At 37.1% G+C, this 16,488-nt stretch overlaps 1 protein-coding gene across 1 annotated transcript in view; it reads left to right on the forward strand.

Moving 5' to 3' along the window:
* Window positions 1–3,242: 3,242 nt before the first annotated feature.
* Window positions 3,243–16,488, forward strand: part of LOC104542942 (voltage-dependent calcium channel subunit alpha-2/delta-3-like) — a gene marked incomplete at both ends in the record, with an annotated part of 26,611 nt that continues 13,365 nt past the window's right edge. Inside the window, one exon of the mRNA XM_010187416.1 lies at window positions 3,243–3,405. Coding sequence (XP_010185718.1) covers window positions 3,243–3,405 — 163 coding nt within the window. The remainder of the gene's footprint in view (window positions 3,406–16,488) is intronic.

The raw sequence follows: 16,488 nt of genomic DNA on the forward strand, positions 1-16,488 counted from the left end.
GGCGTTATCTCGAATGCAGTGTCAGAATGCCAGATGGATTTACTTCAATATTTTTTCTCCAAATTTTATTTTTAATTTTCCTTTTATCACCTTTCACACTCAATAATTTCCTTGGAAGGAAAGTGGCCAAAAGAAGCCACTGTGTAAAAGCTCTGCCTAAATACTGATCTTTTTCAGTATTTTTTTTGAGCTGTATGCATTACCTGATGTTTAATCTTTAGAACTTGCAGGAGTGTCTTAAATATGTTATTTTTGTAGGCTTCTCACTTGCAAAAAACCCCACAACCAAACCTCCAGACGTCAAATCAAACAAAAAAAAAGAGGAAAATATTAATTGTCCGTAATACTGTAAGGACTATTTTATGCTCCAATTTACTTTAAAAAAGCCTATATAAATAATGTTATTATGTATACACTTGTGGAATTGAGAAGAGAAAATACAGACTCAGACCAATAGATCAGTGAATACTAAATCAACCAAAGAAACAATCAGTCCTAAATACCCATAATTGTGAAACGAGCGGTTTCATTTAGTTAGAATATAGTCAATTTTAATACTTGGCTAGCTTTGCCACTTACAGATGATGAAGAATGATGTCTGCTAATTAACTCCTTTGGAAAAGGAAATAACCCACTGAATGAAAGGAAATAATATTCTTTTGGAGGTGATTGCCATGTGTATTCTGACATTCTTATTTGAAATTTGTCCATTTTTCTACCATTTCCAGAGTATTATAAAACCCATTGGCAAGGTAAATTTACATCATTGAAATTGCCAAATCTATACATGCTTTACTGTAGAAATTATTCTCTGATACATAACTTAAATTGAGTTAAAGAGGAACAGTATATTGCTACATATTTTAGTACAGAATCTTTTACCACCAATGTATTCACCTTTCAATTGAAGTGTAATATTTAAATACAATTTTTGTGTTAAAATTTGGAGGTAGGTGTTTGCAAATGCTTTCAATCGTGTTCTATAGTAAGAAAACAGAAAGAAACCCACAAAGCTAAGAAGCACCTTGAAGGCAACACAGTGGCTTAGCTGTATCTCCAGCAGTTCTGGCGGTGATATCATGCTCAACAAAGGAAAACAAAACTATGTCTTTAATGACAAGAAAACAAGTGGTTTGGAAACAGGATGAAACAAACATCCTCACTCTGGTGGAACTTAGCTGTCCAGGGAGCGTCACGAGAAAGGTGGTTACCAAGAAAGAAGCAAGATTATTTATCACTGTATTCCCAGGGGATGGAATAGCGGCCTTTCTTCCTGACTTAGATGCTATCTAATATATCACAGAATAGTTCCCGAGCTAACTTCTTCCTTGCTTGGAATTGGAGTAGGATTGCATTTTACAGCAGTCATTAGTGCATGGCTTAATGTTGGAAGGAATATTCTATTTCTTACTAAGATGGGAAATACGAGTTGGGCTTTCAAGTTTTCTGCCAACTGTCCCTGGCTTTTGCAGAAAAGGTAAACTGAAATAGCTGCTATCACATGTGGGCAGCAGGCATGCAGTGCAGTTAATGATCCGTGATAAACCTGGATAATAAGCAGAGAGGGAGAAGTTTTCTCCCAAATAGAGTAAGAACTGGGCCAGTTTTTTTGTTGTTTTTTTTTTTCTTGGAAATGATCACGTTTCTTCATCCTGTTGGTTTTGCTATGAGAAGAATCAAATCTGTAACAGTGATGTTCCCCAACTGGTATAGAGAAGGATAGGATCTGCAGGGATGTTGGATAATTGTAACCACTTTTAGAATTAATTAATGAAATTACAGCCTTAGAAAATTATATCTCTACTCTTTTCTTTACCTGTGGATTGTGGTGGAGAAAAAAACCCTGACTATGGTGGGTTTTTTCCAGAACTTTTTATTCTACTTTCATCTAAAATCCAAACTACATTCTGAAAAACTGAAAACTAAAAAGCCCAGGATATGAAAGCTGCTTTCGAAGTAAGCCTCCATTTATGATAGTGGTTAAATTATCAAGCCTTTTAATGGAAATATATAGATTGAAAGATTTTGACTAATTTTTGTTTAGTAAAATGAGTTTCATATCATACTGAGAGTGCTTGTGAAAAGCCTTTTAAGTTTTTGTACTTGCTGGTCTCTTTTAGCTTTGTAAATGGTATGATATTTATCCTTGTACAGGTTGTATAGCTATAGCATCATACAGTCTTACGGTTGGAAAAGATCTTTAAGATCAGCAATTCCAACCATTATCTAACTTTAGCATGCCCACTTTTAAATCATATCCCTGATCATATATATGATCTATGAGTGCATAAGTTTATGTCTAAATGTAATTTATATTTATTTACTCTCAAATGGATAGTTAGGGCAGGGACTTGATTTAAATTAATGAGATTCTGCAAAGACACTAAACTTTGCTCTCTTTCATTTAAGAAACACATTACAAACTTGCCAAGGGTTAAGGTTATTTAAGAGGTTAAAAAGTAGACTTCACTGTTTGTTGCCTTCAGAGCTTGATAGATTTTCTGGTTAAACTAGGTCGTAAAGAAATCAATAATTTTATCTAAATTGCTTTTGCTTATCTGGTTATAGTTCTGTACAAAATAGGCCAAATACTCTGCAGGAATCTGTAACAGGCAGACAATAATTTCTTGTTCAAAATAAGTTACTGCTAAGCTTATATGTCCATATTAAAGTATGTATAATTTTACAAAACCTACTGTGATGTGCGTTTGTAAAGTTCAGCATAAAGGAAATATTCTTTAAGAAATGTCAGTCAGTACAAAACGGGTAAGCAACAGCAGCTTTAATTAATATTCCTATGAAGTAAAAACACTTCTGGCTTGTTAAGGCCTAAGTTAAGCACTGATAGCAGTTCTTAAACTGATGGAAATAAGCTAAACAGAGAGATCATAATTAAATAATTATCCAGGGAATGATTTAAATGAAGAGAGCTTTGTATTAAAAATAGTGCACACATTGTTTATGTTCAGGGTATTTTTTGGGCTGCCCTTAACATTTTCAGGGCAGCCAGAGATCTGAGATAGTACTGAGTTTTCTTGAGATGTATTGATAAATCTGTTTTCAGAAATGTACCTGTACTGGGAGTATAGAGGGAATCTGAAAGATTATAAAAATATCTTGTTCTATTCTAGATGGAAATACATGTAAAAGTTAATCATGGGATTGATAGAATATGTAAAAATATTCAAACCTCATATTTTTAAGCTGAATGTGAGTTCTGAATACTGAATTTTCTATTGCAGTATGAATACTTCAATGCTGTGCTCATAAATGAACGAGATGAAGAAGGAAACTACTTGGAGCTGGGGAAGGAGTTCATTCTAGTGCCAAATGACCACTTCAATAACTTGCCTGTGAACATCAGTTTGAGTGATGTCCAAGTACCAACTAATATGTACAATAAGGGTAAGAAAAGAGCTGTTTTATTTCATACTTCTGCTGTTTGAACATAAATCAGGAACTGCCTTGCTTTTAAAATGCAGATGTTGGTTAACTGCATCACAGAATCACAGAATATTAGGAGTTGAAAGGGACCTCAAAAAATCATCCAGTCCAACCCCCCTGGATCACCCAGACCAGGTCACAGAGGAATGTCTCCAGAGAAGGAGACTCCACAACCTCTCTGGGCAGCCTGTTCAGTGCTCTGTCACCCTTACAGTAAAAAAGTTTTTTCCTCATGTTCAGGTTGAACCTCCTATGCTCCAGCTTGGGACCATTGTCCCTTGTCCTGTCATTGGCTGTCACTGAGAAGAGCCTGGCTCCTTCCTCCTGACACTCACCCTTTACAAATTTATAACCATGAATGAGGTCACCCCTCAGTCTCCTCTGCTCCAAGCTAAAGAGACCCAGCTCCCTCAGCCGCTCCTCAGAAGGGAGATGCTCCACTCCCTCCATCATCTTTGTGGCTCTGCGCTGGACTCTTTCAAGCAGTTAACATTGTATGTTATTACATATTGCGTGTGTTTTCCAGTTTGCAATTAAACGGAAATTTCAGTGGAAGAATGCTGAAAAGTATGACAGTTTTGTAATATCTTTTGTTCTGTGGCAATTTAGAAATTTAATATGGTAAACGATTTACATATTAGACTTGCATGAATACTGTCATAGAATATGGCAGAATATCTTTACTCTTATAAATTACTTTCTGGACTCTCCCAATCAGTTGAACAGATCTTATGTTGCCACTTACAGGTTACCTTCTGTCTTCACTGAGAGCTAGAAGTGAAAGATATAGGGTAGATGGGAGGGGAATATTTTATTAGATTTATGCTCTCGAGCTTCTGGGAATTATTCTAGCTGTATGTGACTATGTACAGAGCTGTTGTGAGTTTTCAGATAACATTTAGGAGGAATAAACTACATTAAAACTTCTGTTACACCTGACTATTTGTCATAGGTGCTGGATAGTACCTAGCACTGAGAAATGGTCACATTAGGTATTAGGAGAGATGCAACTAGGCCTAAAAATTGGCAATGCAAGCTGAACTCGGGTGCATGCATACTCATTTGCTTTTTGCCACTTTGATCAGACTACAGAATTTTGTAATTTTACTGTGCTTATGTAGCAACCATCTATTTGTTTTTCTCAGTTGAAGTTTCCCAACAGCAGCTACAGTGTATTTGTCATTGAGCTGTAGAGAGCTGCCTAATCTCATTATCTGGTTCCTCTTCCTTGTTTTAGCTGTACTGAAAGACAGCTAGGAATACACTAAATGCCTTCCTGGTAATACATTCCAGGCTAGCAATTGTGGTAATTCTTGCAAGGAAGCTGTGTAATCACAAATGGAAGGAGAATTAATTTGAATAGGGGTGGCTGGTAAGAGAAGCAGTTAACAGGACAGTTTCTCTTCAAAGTTATGAATCAGACTTGAGAATCTCAATAAGCCAAAAATGATACAGTAGTGTCTTAAATTAGGGATTACAAAATAACAAAGCTTCGTCGAGAGCATTTGAAAGGTTAAAATTATTAATACGGGGTATTTTGAAAAGACTTGGGAAATCCTTAAAGCTACCAAACCATTTTTTTTTCTTGTGCAAGTGCTAATATTTGTTTAATTGAGCCCGTATATAAATTAACTCATTCCATAATTGCTAAGGAGGAATAAAAAAAGGTATGGTCACAAACAGGTATGGAGGTCAGGCAGTCATGTTTTTCTCGAGAAGCAAATTATCCTGAGTAATTAGTCAGAGCAGTAAAACTAAAGGTTCTTCAGTTACATGATATGTAGTAGTGCCATGTATAACATATATTTTTATATGTTGATTAATTACAGTTAAAATACAAAGTCAAAAGGCTTGTTGCATCTTGTTTTGGCCTCTAATACAGGCACTGTCTGTATTAGATACAGAGATGGAGAAGACACAGCTCTGTGATGATTGCTGTTTCCACTTTGTCTAATTCAAACCAGCCAAAATCATCACTTTATGCAGCTGCAGAAAAACACTTTTTTATCATTTAAATGTATTCCAACTGCTGAAATCTGGTTTGTAGCTGACATTTTCCTTACACATGGACATGATAGTCTCAGCTTGGAGACTGACAACATCTGCAAATCGTACTCTTACAAAGAAGAGACCTGTATACTTTTATTTTTTGTTGCCCATTTGTACAGTTACGTAGTGAGGAGGGGTGATAACAAGTTAATTCAATCTTAGCCTGAGGGTACAGGCAGTAGATACTGAAAGGTTTACAATGAAATGTCTGCACAACACTGTCTCTCTAGAAAATGCCTGTTGCTGGTTTCCAGGTTATGTTTTGTTTTATTGAATTACTAGGCAAAACTGCAGCCCAAACTCAGTTGAAAACAAACAAGTGTGGTCATTGAATATTTAAACAAAGCACTCTTCAGACAGCATAGAAAAATGAATTTTATATTTGTAAGCTAATTCTAATGCTTCTTCTTAATTTTGGGTTTTTTAGTTGTAGAGATATTGATAAATTGCAGTGGATTCAGAGGAGTGTCACAGGACTCATCAAAGGATTGAAAAATGTGCCTTAGACTGAAAGACTTCAGGAGCTCTGTCCATTTAGCTTTTTCAAAAGAAGATTAAAGGATTAATTAGTTGATATCTAGTTAATTACTAATACCATACTCTATAATCTGGTTGCCCAAAGTTTAAGAAGATCCAATGGCTAAAACTGGGTTTCAGTATTTTGCAAACTGCACAAATGTGGGCTCAGTTAAGGCATGGGAGGTTATTTGTGAGGGGGTTTCTTGCAGTTTGTGGGGATTGTTGGGTTTTTTTGTTTGTTTGGTGGTTTGTTTTTTTTTAAATGAAGATAGTTAATTATCATAACAATTTACAGTGGTGTATTGGAAGGGTGTCATCCTATATCCATCCAACCAAGCCCTTAATCAAGACCAGATTCTTTTTTTGATTTGTTTTTGAAATAATACATAGTCTGGAATTGGTTTGGGGAAAAACTTTGGCCTGGTTAGCTTGCATGGTCATAGTGATCTCACCCAACTGTAGAATTTCTCCAGCGTGAATGTTCACAATCCCTAACTAATCTCTGAATGAAGTTGGCTTAAAAATCATAGCACATTGCTCTCCTTTATGTATCTTCTGTCTCTTTCAGCCTCTGCATAAAAAGCTTAAAAATATTAATGGTAACAACAATGGTAAATAATTTTTATTCTAAGGAATCCATCAAGTTTAGAATTGGAAAATAAAAAGCAAAAGCAAATTTCATGACTTTTATGATGAAATCAAGAAAGCTGAAATACCATAAATATAAAAACTGTGATATTAAAATTTAATATGGAACATTCTGAAAAGGAAAATAAGAGTCAGTGAAAAAGGCTGCCTAACTTGTGAGCATACATATAACTGTAGTGCCATCTTTGAGTACAGTTTGCATGTACCTGCTATAAAATGTAGAAGGAAAAGTAAATTAGTGAATTTAATAAAGAACCATAGTTTTGTATTTACAGTACTCTTGATCATCATTATAAAATATAAAGAGTTGGTCCGATTATTGATAATGCTCTTATACTTTTCATTCCCCTCTTCCGCATGCTCCCGTCCCCCAGTTTCTCTATATCTTACAGTGCATATCAATTAATGTTAAAAATAGAAAAGTTACTGATATTTGGAATATAAAGCCTATGGGGCTCAAAAAACATTATTTCATCATTCCTGTAATGTTAATGTACTGAAGGAATTCAGAAAAAAAAGTGGGATGATTGTGCTTTACAGGTAAGTGTACTTATCTGTACAGAGAGAACTCTCAGCTCTAGGTTGTTTCCCAGCAAGGCTGGCAGTTCAGTTAAACTGCAGAACATTCTTCTGAAATTGGCCTCCTTCTTCTTTCCTGAAAATGACTGCTTGTGATAATGTTTTGCTTTTGATATGTTTAAGCACACATTGGGATTCTAAATCTGTCAGTGCATTCTGTTTCTCTCTTTAAGCACAAAGTTTATTCATTGCCAGGAGCCACAGGATTTGAAAGTCACTAAAACAATGAATAAATAATTAAGTGAGAAGTTCTACGATAACTGTCTTAGCAAGCAGTAGCTCTTTCTTCCATCCACAAGTTCGGTAACTGGCAATTATCAGCTGTGTACAGATTTCTGACAGAAGATAGAGGAAAGGGTTCTTAGTGAATTAATCAGTTGCATCATATAGGTATATTCTTAGGTGAAAAAGGAAGGGAGGAAGAAAGTTACCTTTTTGTATTAAAAGGAAATTTTACAGTTTTGGAAAGCACAGAATCAATGTGAATTCAGTTTCATAGAATCATAGAATGGTTTCAGTTGGAAGGGACCTTCAAGATCATCCAGTCCAATCTCCATGCTGTGGGCAGGGACACCTCCCAATAGACCAGGCTGCTCAAAGCCTCATCCAACCTGTCCCTGAACACTTTCAGGGAGGGGGCATCCACAACATCCCTGGGCAACCTGTGCCAGCATCTCATGACTCTCGTAGTGAAGAATTTCTTCCTAATATCCAGTCTAAATCTACCCTTTTCCAGTTCAAAGCCATTCCCCCTCATCCTATCACTACATGCCCTTGTAAACAGTCCTTCCCCAGCTTTCTTGTAGGTCCCTTTGAGGTACTGAAACTGCTGTAACGTCTTCCCAGAGCCTTCTCTTCTCCAGGCTGAACAACCTCAACTCCCTCAGCCTGTATTCATAGGAGAGGTGCTCCAGCTCCCCCAGTACACAGTACTCCAACTGGGCTCTGATGAGAGCAGAGAGGGAGAATGACCTCCCTTGACTTGCTGGCCTTACTCTTTTGATATAGCCCAGGATATGGTTGGCTTTCTGGGCTGCAATTGCACATTGCTGGCTCATGTTTTGCTTAGATAATGTAGTACCAAGGCAGAAGTTCAGATATGAGAACTGATGTGTATAAGACTCTAATTAAGCTGCTGTTATTTTTTAATAAAGTTTATTTATGTGGTTTATATATTTGTACAAAAGTGAGTTTTCATATCTTTAGTCTTTTCTCTCTCTCCTATTTTTTTTTAGAATTTAAGTCATTTGGGACATGCTACTGCCTCGGACATATCTTGCATACGTACTTCCATAGGTATACCTTCCAAAAATACTCAGATAACCTTTCCACATATCAATTGGTATGTTTTAAACAGCTATTGTGGAAAAGATTAATAATAATGAGATACTATTAATGATTTAAATTTCACATAGTTTCAACATTTGCTTTATTACTTTCTAAGATGCTAGTAGTATATTTAGAAGAACCTAGGAATGTGACATATAATTAAAGAATGGGCAGTTGGAATGTGGGCTGGGCTTTCTGGCAAAAGAACATGAAGAATGTGATTTCTGGCAGTAGGATTGCCACTAGGAAAATATAGGTTTCTATAAAAGATTTACGTACGTGAGGACATGACAAAAGAAGGCTTCAGAACACACAGATCTGGTCTTGCAGGTATTGGCAGCATATAAAAGAAAAATAGAGTAGCATTTTGCCTTTTGGTAGTGTGAGAATGTAGGAAGTGTTAACTTCTTAAAATCCTACATTCTTTGTCCGAAATACGTGCTGTATCTGAGCTGAAGAACCTATTCCATTTTGATTTTTCTAATCCTATGTCATCTCGTATTTAGCTATAGTCATGGACAGTAATGACAGGTTTTCTGCTGTTGAGTTTACACTCAGCATTTTTTTCAAGTTCTTGGAAGAGGCTTATGAATACTTGGCTAAATGAGGATTTCAGAGGAATGTAGATGAAAATCAAAGCCAGAGTGAGGGTGAATGTGTCTTGGTGAAATACACTCAGACAATTCTAAAATACGGACTTTTTGGAAAGTGAAGTAGAGCATAATACAGTACCAGAAGTGGCACACATCAGGATCTCATCTGCGTATGTTAGGTTTTCGTAAAGTCTAGAAAATTAAAGAGGATGTTGATAAATACATTATCTCAATATCAACTGAAAACAAGTCCTGTTTTTGAACTTTTGCAGTCAGTCTTTGTTTATACAACAAGGTAAACTTTACATTTGTAGTTTGTAGAAAAGGGAAAAGCCTAGGTTCTTCTTTTCAGTACTTCACAAATTTCTAGATGCAAGGACTTCTCCTTGCCTTTTAAAATGACTTTCTATTGTACCTTTGTTTTTTTCCCCCAGATCCTCAGAATTGTGGACTTTCATATTTTTCAAATTTTACTGTCGTGGTTTAGACCCAGTGCGTAACTGAGCACCACGATGCCCCAGAAAAGGGGCTAATCAAAATAAGGACTGGGAGGGCTTCTCAACACTTAAAAAGGTCACGGGCAAAATACACTCATCATAAGGAGAAAAAACAAAACAATTTTACTTTGTTACCAACATCAGAATAGAATAATGGGAGACACAACCAGACCTTAAAGTCAAAACACCTTCCCCCCACCCCTCCCTTCTTCCCAGGCTCAGCTTTGTTCCCAGTTTCTTCACCTCCCCAACCCATGCCCTGAGGCACAGGGGGATGGGAGTGGGGGTTGCAGTCGATTTGTGCCATGTGGTCCTTCAGGGGTAGGGAGGACTCCGCCCAGCCTCTTTCTGCTTCCATGTGGCACATTTCCCACAGGACAGAAAGTCCTCAAAAGTCCAATCTGGGTCTGCCCACAGCTGCAGTTTCCCTTATATGCAAAACTGCTTCAGCCTAAATCCACGAAGCTTTAATCTGCCCACAGCTGCAGTTCTCTTGCACACGAACTGCTCCAGCACACACTGCCCGGAGTCACGGCTTCTTCAGGGGCAGCCACTGCTCATGTGGCCCTGCCCCACTGCTGAACTCTACAGGCCGCAGGCAGTCGACCTGGCTCTTGCCATGGGTTGCAAAAGGGGAACCTGGGCTCTACATCCTCTTCCTCCCCCCTCTCCTTTCTTTCCTTCAGCCAACCTTGGTGGTTTTTTAAAAAGTTGTTCTCCTCAGGTCCAACTCCTTTTCTCCGCTGCAGGTCTCTTCTGATGGTTCTGAAGAGTTCCTGGCTCTCTCTCTTTCGTGATGGAGCTGCAGTGGGGCTTAAGCTTAAGCTTAAATTGGGTTCAGGGTCAGGGTTGGGGTCGGGGCCAGGGCCATGCCAAGCACACATGGGGCCGTGCTGGTTGAGGCCGGTGCCAGAGAGCAAGAGAGCATGCTCTGCAGCACCCCTTAAATACATGAATTCGCAGATTTACTTGGCCCTGGTCAGAGGTGGGTTTGATGAAAGAAAAGGGGGAGCTTTTCAGTTATCTTGTTAAAGGGCCATCTCCATAGCCCTTCCCCCATTACCAAAGACACAACCAAAAACCCCTCACAGAAAACCCAATACTTTTACTTTCTCATTCTCCTATTTTTCTTAGACATTAAAATGAGTTAGACTGATTCACTAACTAACATAACTGCCTAACTAATTTAAGTGGCACTATATTCTCCTGTATCAAGTACTGGTGCAAACTACAGGGCGGACTACTTGAAGTCAATGATGTTATTGTTGCGGGATCAGTGTTAGACTGCAGTTGACTCTTCCTTCCCTATGAATGCAAACAGGGAGCTACTTAGATACATCAGAGCAGGCACCTGCCCATATGGAAGACTTTTTAATACTTTTCCATTTCTGGGGAATTACTCCAGCGTTTCTTGAATATTTCTGGGACTTGAACTTGCAGAACTTTTCCAAAATAACTGTAAAGTGTAAGAATTCATAGTGATCTATAAGGACAGTTGATGGACTATATGTTTTCACAAATGTATCAAGTCTTTTGTTTAACTACCTTTTGTTGGTGCCAAAAATTAAGGAATTAGAATTTTGGATTTTAAGTAGTTCAGTGTCTACAGCCTCTGATTGGGAATCAGGGGTAGATAGTAAGATCCTTAAGTACATACCTTTATACTATGATTGCATTGAATAATTTTTTTTATTAAATGGATAAACAATATCTCACTCAGGTGTCTAGATACAAATGAATACAATGAAAAGTGAAGTGATGCAGGCCTTTTACAGTAGAAACGGAATACCAAACTCTACATGTTCTAATCACTGCTGGATACAAAAAACCACACTGTCTTTACTGAATCTCTGTTTAGAGTAAATGTGCTCGGTGTAATAATTTCTACACTGTAAGAAATTTAAATCTAAAGAGTGATTTCTGTACCTGAGAACTTTTTCAAGTATAAAAATATTATTTATTTCTAAAAATGTTATGTCTTATAAAAATCTTAACTGTAGCTCTGCTTCCAGATTTGGTCTGGGCAAAAATATTACACACACAAAGAAAAACTTTCCAAATGTTCTTAAAAAAATAAAAATGCCTTTTAGAATGAGGTTAGTTTTACTTTCCTAGTTGAGTATCTGCTACCTCCATTTCCTTTCTTTATCTTTCTAAGAAAACACAAAGAATGACTGTGGTTATTCAGGCCTAGTTTTGTACTAACTCCTAGGTGAACTTACATAGTTTTATCCTTGCAACATCTATGTAATTTGTTCCATTTAAGCCTGTACTAACAATTTGGCAACTGCACATTGTATTCCTTTTCTCATTATGTCTTTTCCTGCTTACTGAAAAACACTTCTTCCTGTTTTCAATCCTGAACTTGTATCTCCATTTTCTGTATGAGCTAGTTCTTGCTTGATCTCCTTTGGGTTTGATTGTGACAAGGCTCTTAATACCTTTTTTGGAGATGAATTGCCTATAAAGAAGTTGCAAAGTGCCTTAATGCAAAATTGGATGTATGATGTCAGCTCCAGGTTACTGGGGGATAAGAAATTACTGCTTTCTGCCACTTTTGCTTTCCTTGTCCCATTCAAACCAGCTGTCATAAGCTGTTCTGTAAGCTCTTCCTGAAACCAGTTAGGTAAAAGGAATCAGATCAGCAGTTTTTCCTAGCAGAGTGTTTGAAAATAGAATAATTTTGACAGAACTAGGGTTGAGGTGATGGTGTGTGAATCTATCTACCAGCTCTAGGCAGTAGTGTCTGAGAGATGGAGGATGAGGTAGACGTGCCAATAGTGGTAGGTTGGAGAAAGAGAATAAACTCTTTACTGGGATCGCACCAGTTGCAGATTGAGCAACATATCTGATTTTGCCTTTGGGAAAAAAATGGAGAATAAAAATAATTTCTCTTGGCAATAGAGAGGAAGAAGGGTTACATAAGTTGATTTAAACTAATGGGAGCTTTTTCCTTTCTAGTAATTTCTTGTTTACTATACATATAATCTTGTTTTACTTGGTGAGTTTTATAATGAAGGAATATTTCCTAGAGGATAAACCTTCATCCTATTAACACAGCTGACAGTGGAATTAAATGCATTCTACAGCTTTGCAAGACTTAGTTATCCATTGAGGTTTTTTTAATTTATTAAAAGTCATTGAGCAAAGAGTCCAAACTTAGTACCAGACAAACAGTAAATTTTCAAATTTTAAAGTCTCTTAATTATTTTAAACATAATTTTTGTTTTCACTGCTAGTGAATGTCAGAGGAAAAGACATATGCATACCTATGCTACATATTAGAGAGTTGTGCAGTCTGTTCTTATCTTAAAGATGATTGACATATATGCATGATTCACTGGAGTACTGCATGGAAATATTATGGATGCAAGATAGTTCTGTGACCATAGTTTTACATCTAAGTAGTCAAATCCTGAATCAGAAGAATTTTAAGTTAATGAAGTGCAGCACAAGGTTAATGTCTCTATTTCGCTTCCCATCTAGAGACTGCCAGATTGCAGTTCTGCACTGTCTTCCAGTTGTACAGTGTACCACATGTAGCTTTTGAGAGATCTGATATTTTTGTACATTGTTATTTTAGTGCTTGCTTGTTTTCCCATAGTTTGTTTCCGGTGCCATTCCTTTATATAGCCTGAGGCGCTTTAAACTCTGTGGCTATTGAAGAGTTTTAGACCTGGCTCAGCAATCTGATGCTCTTCAGCGCAGCACCAAGTGCATGCCACCTCCTCACAAACAGTTATGTTCCATTGATTTTCATGGTCTTAAAATATAAAGCTTGCTGAACTACTGTGCTCTGTGTGGGCAGATCAAAGCCTATGCTTCAAAGTTCTATGGAACTGCCATCTACATCTTTTAGCTTTGGCTTTTCATACTTTACTCCTAGTAAAGTTCTGGGGTGAATATCTCATATATTCTTAAATGCCAGTTGTTCTAGGTGCACACAAGCAGAAGCACCATGCTGGTACAAATGAATAGGCTTGTTCTGAAGAGACTCAGTTTTGGAATTTTTTATTCCTGGTTTGATTTACAGTGATGTCTTTTCAAATTAGTTTAAAGAGGGAAAGGTCTCCTTTTAGGTTGGAAGAATTCTTAGACTCTGTGAAAAGAATTGATTATTGTCTTTAGAATACTCAAGGTGAAATGTTGATTGGTATGTGGAAAAGTGGGATGTGGTGGGTATACACAAAATGAGCATACCAACATGACTACAGACAATAAAGTCTACAGTAATAACTATCTTGCATAAATGGCTTTCTGATTCAGGAAGGAACTTTGAAGTGCCTTCCCACTTTCCTACTTGTTGCTCAAGGTGAATGAAAATACCAGTGTATGGGCATAGGCAGATAGTTCTTCTAATGCATTTTCATTTTTTAGAAACTTGATACCAATAACTGCCCCATGTAAAAGGTGATGGACGCTGCTTCAGGAAGGAAGTATGCTCTATGCGGGGAGAAGAAACTATGTTAGAATCAATTGTTGATTTTAATAATGATATGTCAAAATAAAGCATAAAATTTCCTCAAAAGTGCTGGGTCTGGAAAGTTACTCTCCAACTCAATATAATGAGTTACTCTCTCGATGTAATGAAGAATGGGGTTTATACCATTGAACCATGTTTCAACTTTTTCCTATAGGAGTAGGTTTTTAATTAATGAAGTTATATGTACTTTTAGCACAGTGCTTACACTAATTTCTTTTTAATGTTGAGATTATTAATACTGAATACATTTCTCTTAGCATTTTCCTACAACTTAGTCTGACATTTCATAATAGTGACCAGCATAAAAGATTGAATTTTCCCATCCTTTGTTACATCAGGCAAGTTATATTTCATAGTATTGCCGTATGATTTGGAAATACATTTTGAGATCACAGTCATGTTTTTGTGACATTTGTAATTGACTAAGCCTTCATTCCCTACAACTTGAGACTTGAGAGGGGAGCAGTTAATTGGATTAACTCCAGTAATCATAATTGACTTTTTAAAATCTCTCCTTAATAACAGTTCCCTCTTCCTACCCTTGACATTAGACCACAATATGTGCATTCTGCTAGTTGTTTTTGCACTAGGAAAGATTTTTTCTTATTATCAGATTGGCTGATCTTTGGTAAGTACCTATTGTTATGGTTTAAGGGTTAACAGCCTGAAAGAGAAGGACAGGTGGTGTCTGTAGGACCCTGCGGGGTCACAGATCAGTTCTGTTCCCTCCCCTTTCTGGCCACAGTCTTAAAAAATCGAGGAGGCCCAAGGTTTTGTGGGTTTTCCTGGCTTCTGAGATGGTTTTCTGGTGGCATCTCAGGACGGCTGGGGCTACCTCCACGTGCTCAGCAGCATCCACCACCACCCGCTCCCGACACCACTGCGGTCCTGGTGACAGTCACAGCGGTCACAGCGGCCGCAAGGCACTGCTGGGACACTGCCACTGGGGACTGCTGGGATTGGGTTTTGTACAGAGTTAAATATCCTCTGTCCCTTATTAATTCCCTTTTCCTTTCCACTGTTGTTTTCATTAAACTTGTTATATTCTTAACTTCCACCTTGTGTGAAGCATCTTTTCTCTATTCCCTTTTTTTTTTAATCCTCCCCTAGGAGGGTGAGGGACAATAGAGAGAAAATCCTGCTCCCTGGGCTTGTCCTCAGCCCTAAACAGAGACATCTATGAGCAGCCCAGAGACTGGTTAACTTATAAGAACAGTGCTATCATAAATTGGCGCATGCCTTAGTAAATTACTTTTACATCATCGGACCTGATTCTCTATTAAATTAGGAAACACAGATATGTTGTGGGGAAGATATTTTTTAAAGAATCTGGAGAATCATGTGGGCATAGGCAAGTGAAAAATTAATTTCTCTAAATCCTTTGTTTGAGACGTTTAAAAAAAAGAAAAGATTACATTGGACTGCAGATCGTCAGATACCTATCCACGTATATTTAGATAATAAAGTAGTAGCCTTTGTCCAAGACATTGCTGTGTCTTTACTGACAGAGTAGAAGAACCACGATTGAAAATAACATTTGATGATTAGTGTTATACAGTCCGAGACTTATTCTGCTGTTTTGAAAAAATAAAAACAATAATACAAATTTTAACTTAGAGAAAGCTGTCTGAATGTCTTCCGTCTGTTCTTTCCATCCTTATACTGTGGTGCAGCTGCTGTTCTGGTGTTTTTGAAGTACAGGAAGGGATTTTATCCGTGCTTTCCATAACTGCAGTTTTTCTGTGATGGATGCTGAAGTCCATGAATATTTTCAAGAATTTCTGTCAACAGGAGATATGGTTTATGTCAACTCAACTAACAAACATAAGGCACGCAATATGTTGCTGAGAGTCTCAAGCTGTGTCATCAGCATTTTAAAAAAATGGTTCATGAATGTAAAATACAATTAAAAGTTCAATAGCATGTAAAAAGATAAGAAGTCTTCATTAACAATAGCCTAAATTCTTTTTTCCCTAAATTAATACCACAGTGATTCTAATACCATGCCATTGGATTTGAAAAACATTCAAGTATTAGCAGCCATTTTGACTCTGTAACAGTGATTTCTCCGAGTAAATATGGATTTATAAAAGAAGCGATTAAAAAGTATCTTACAGCTTTTGAAGTTTATTTGGACTTCACTCATTTCAGAGAGAAGATGACTATAAATATCCTATATTTTTCTATGGATTGAGTTTTTATTATTGCTCTCATTATTTTCACAATTCAATTGAATCAATGTGGAGAGCTGATATTTAGCATTTTTCCATGACTTGGTATGTTTGATTTGGTATTTTTTTGCAAGCTTGTGATACTCTTCTGCAGAAATAGGCATTATCTCTTTCCC

The sequence above is a fragment of the Mesitornis unicolor genome, unplaced genomic scaffold, assembly GCF_000695765.1.
Source record: "Mesitornis unicolor isolate BGI_N332 unplaced genomic scaffold, ASM69576v1 scaffold23336, whole genome shotgun sequence".
NCBI classification, from domain to species: domain Eukaryota; kingdom Metazoa; phylum Chordata; class Aves; order Mesitornithiformes; family Mesitornithidae; genus Mesitornis; species Mesitornis unicolor.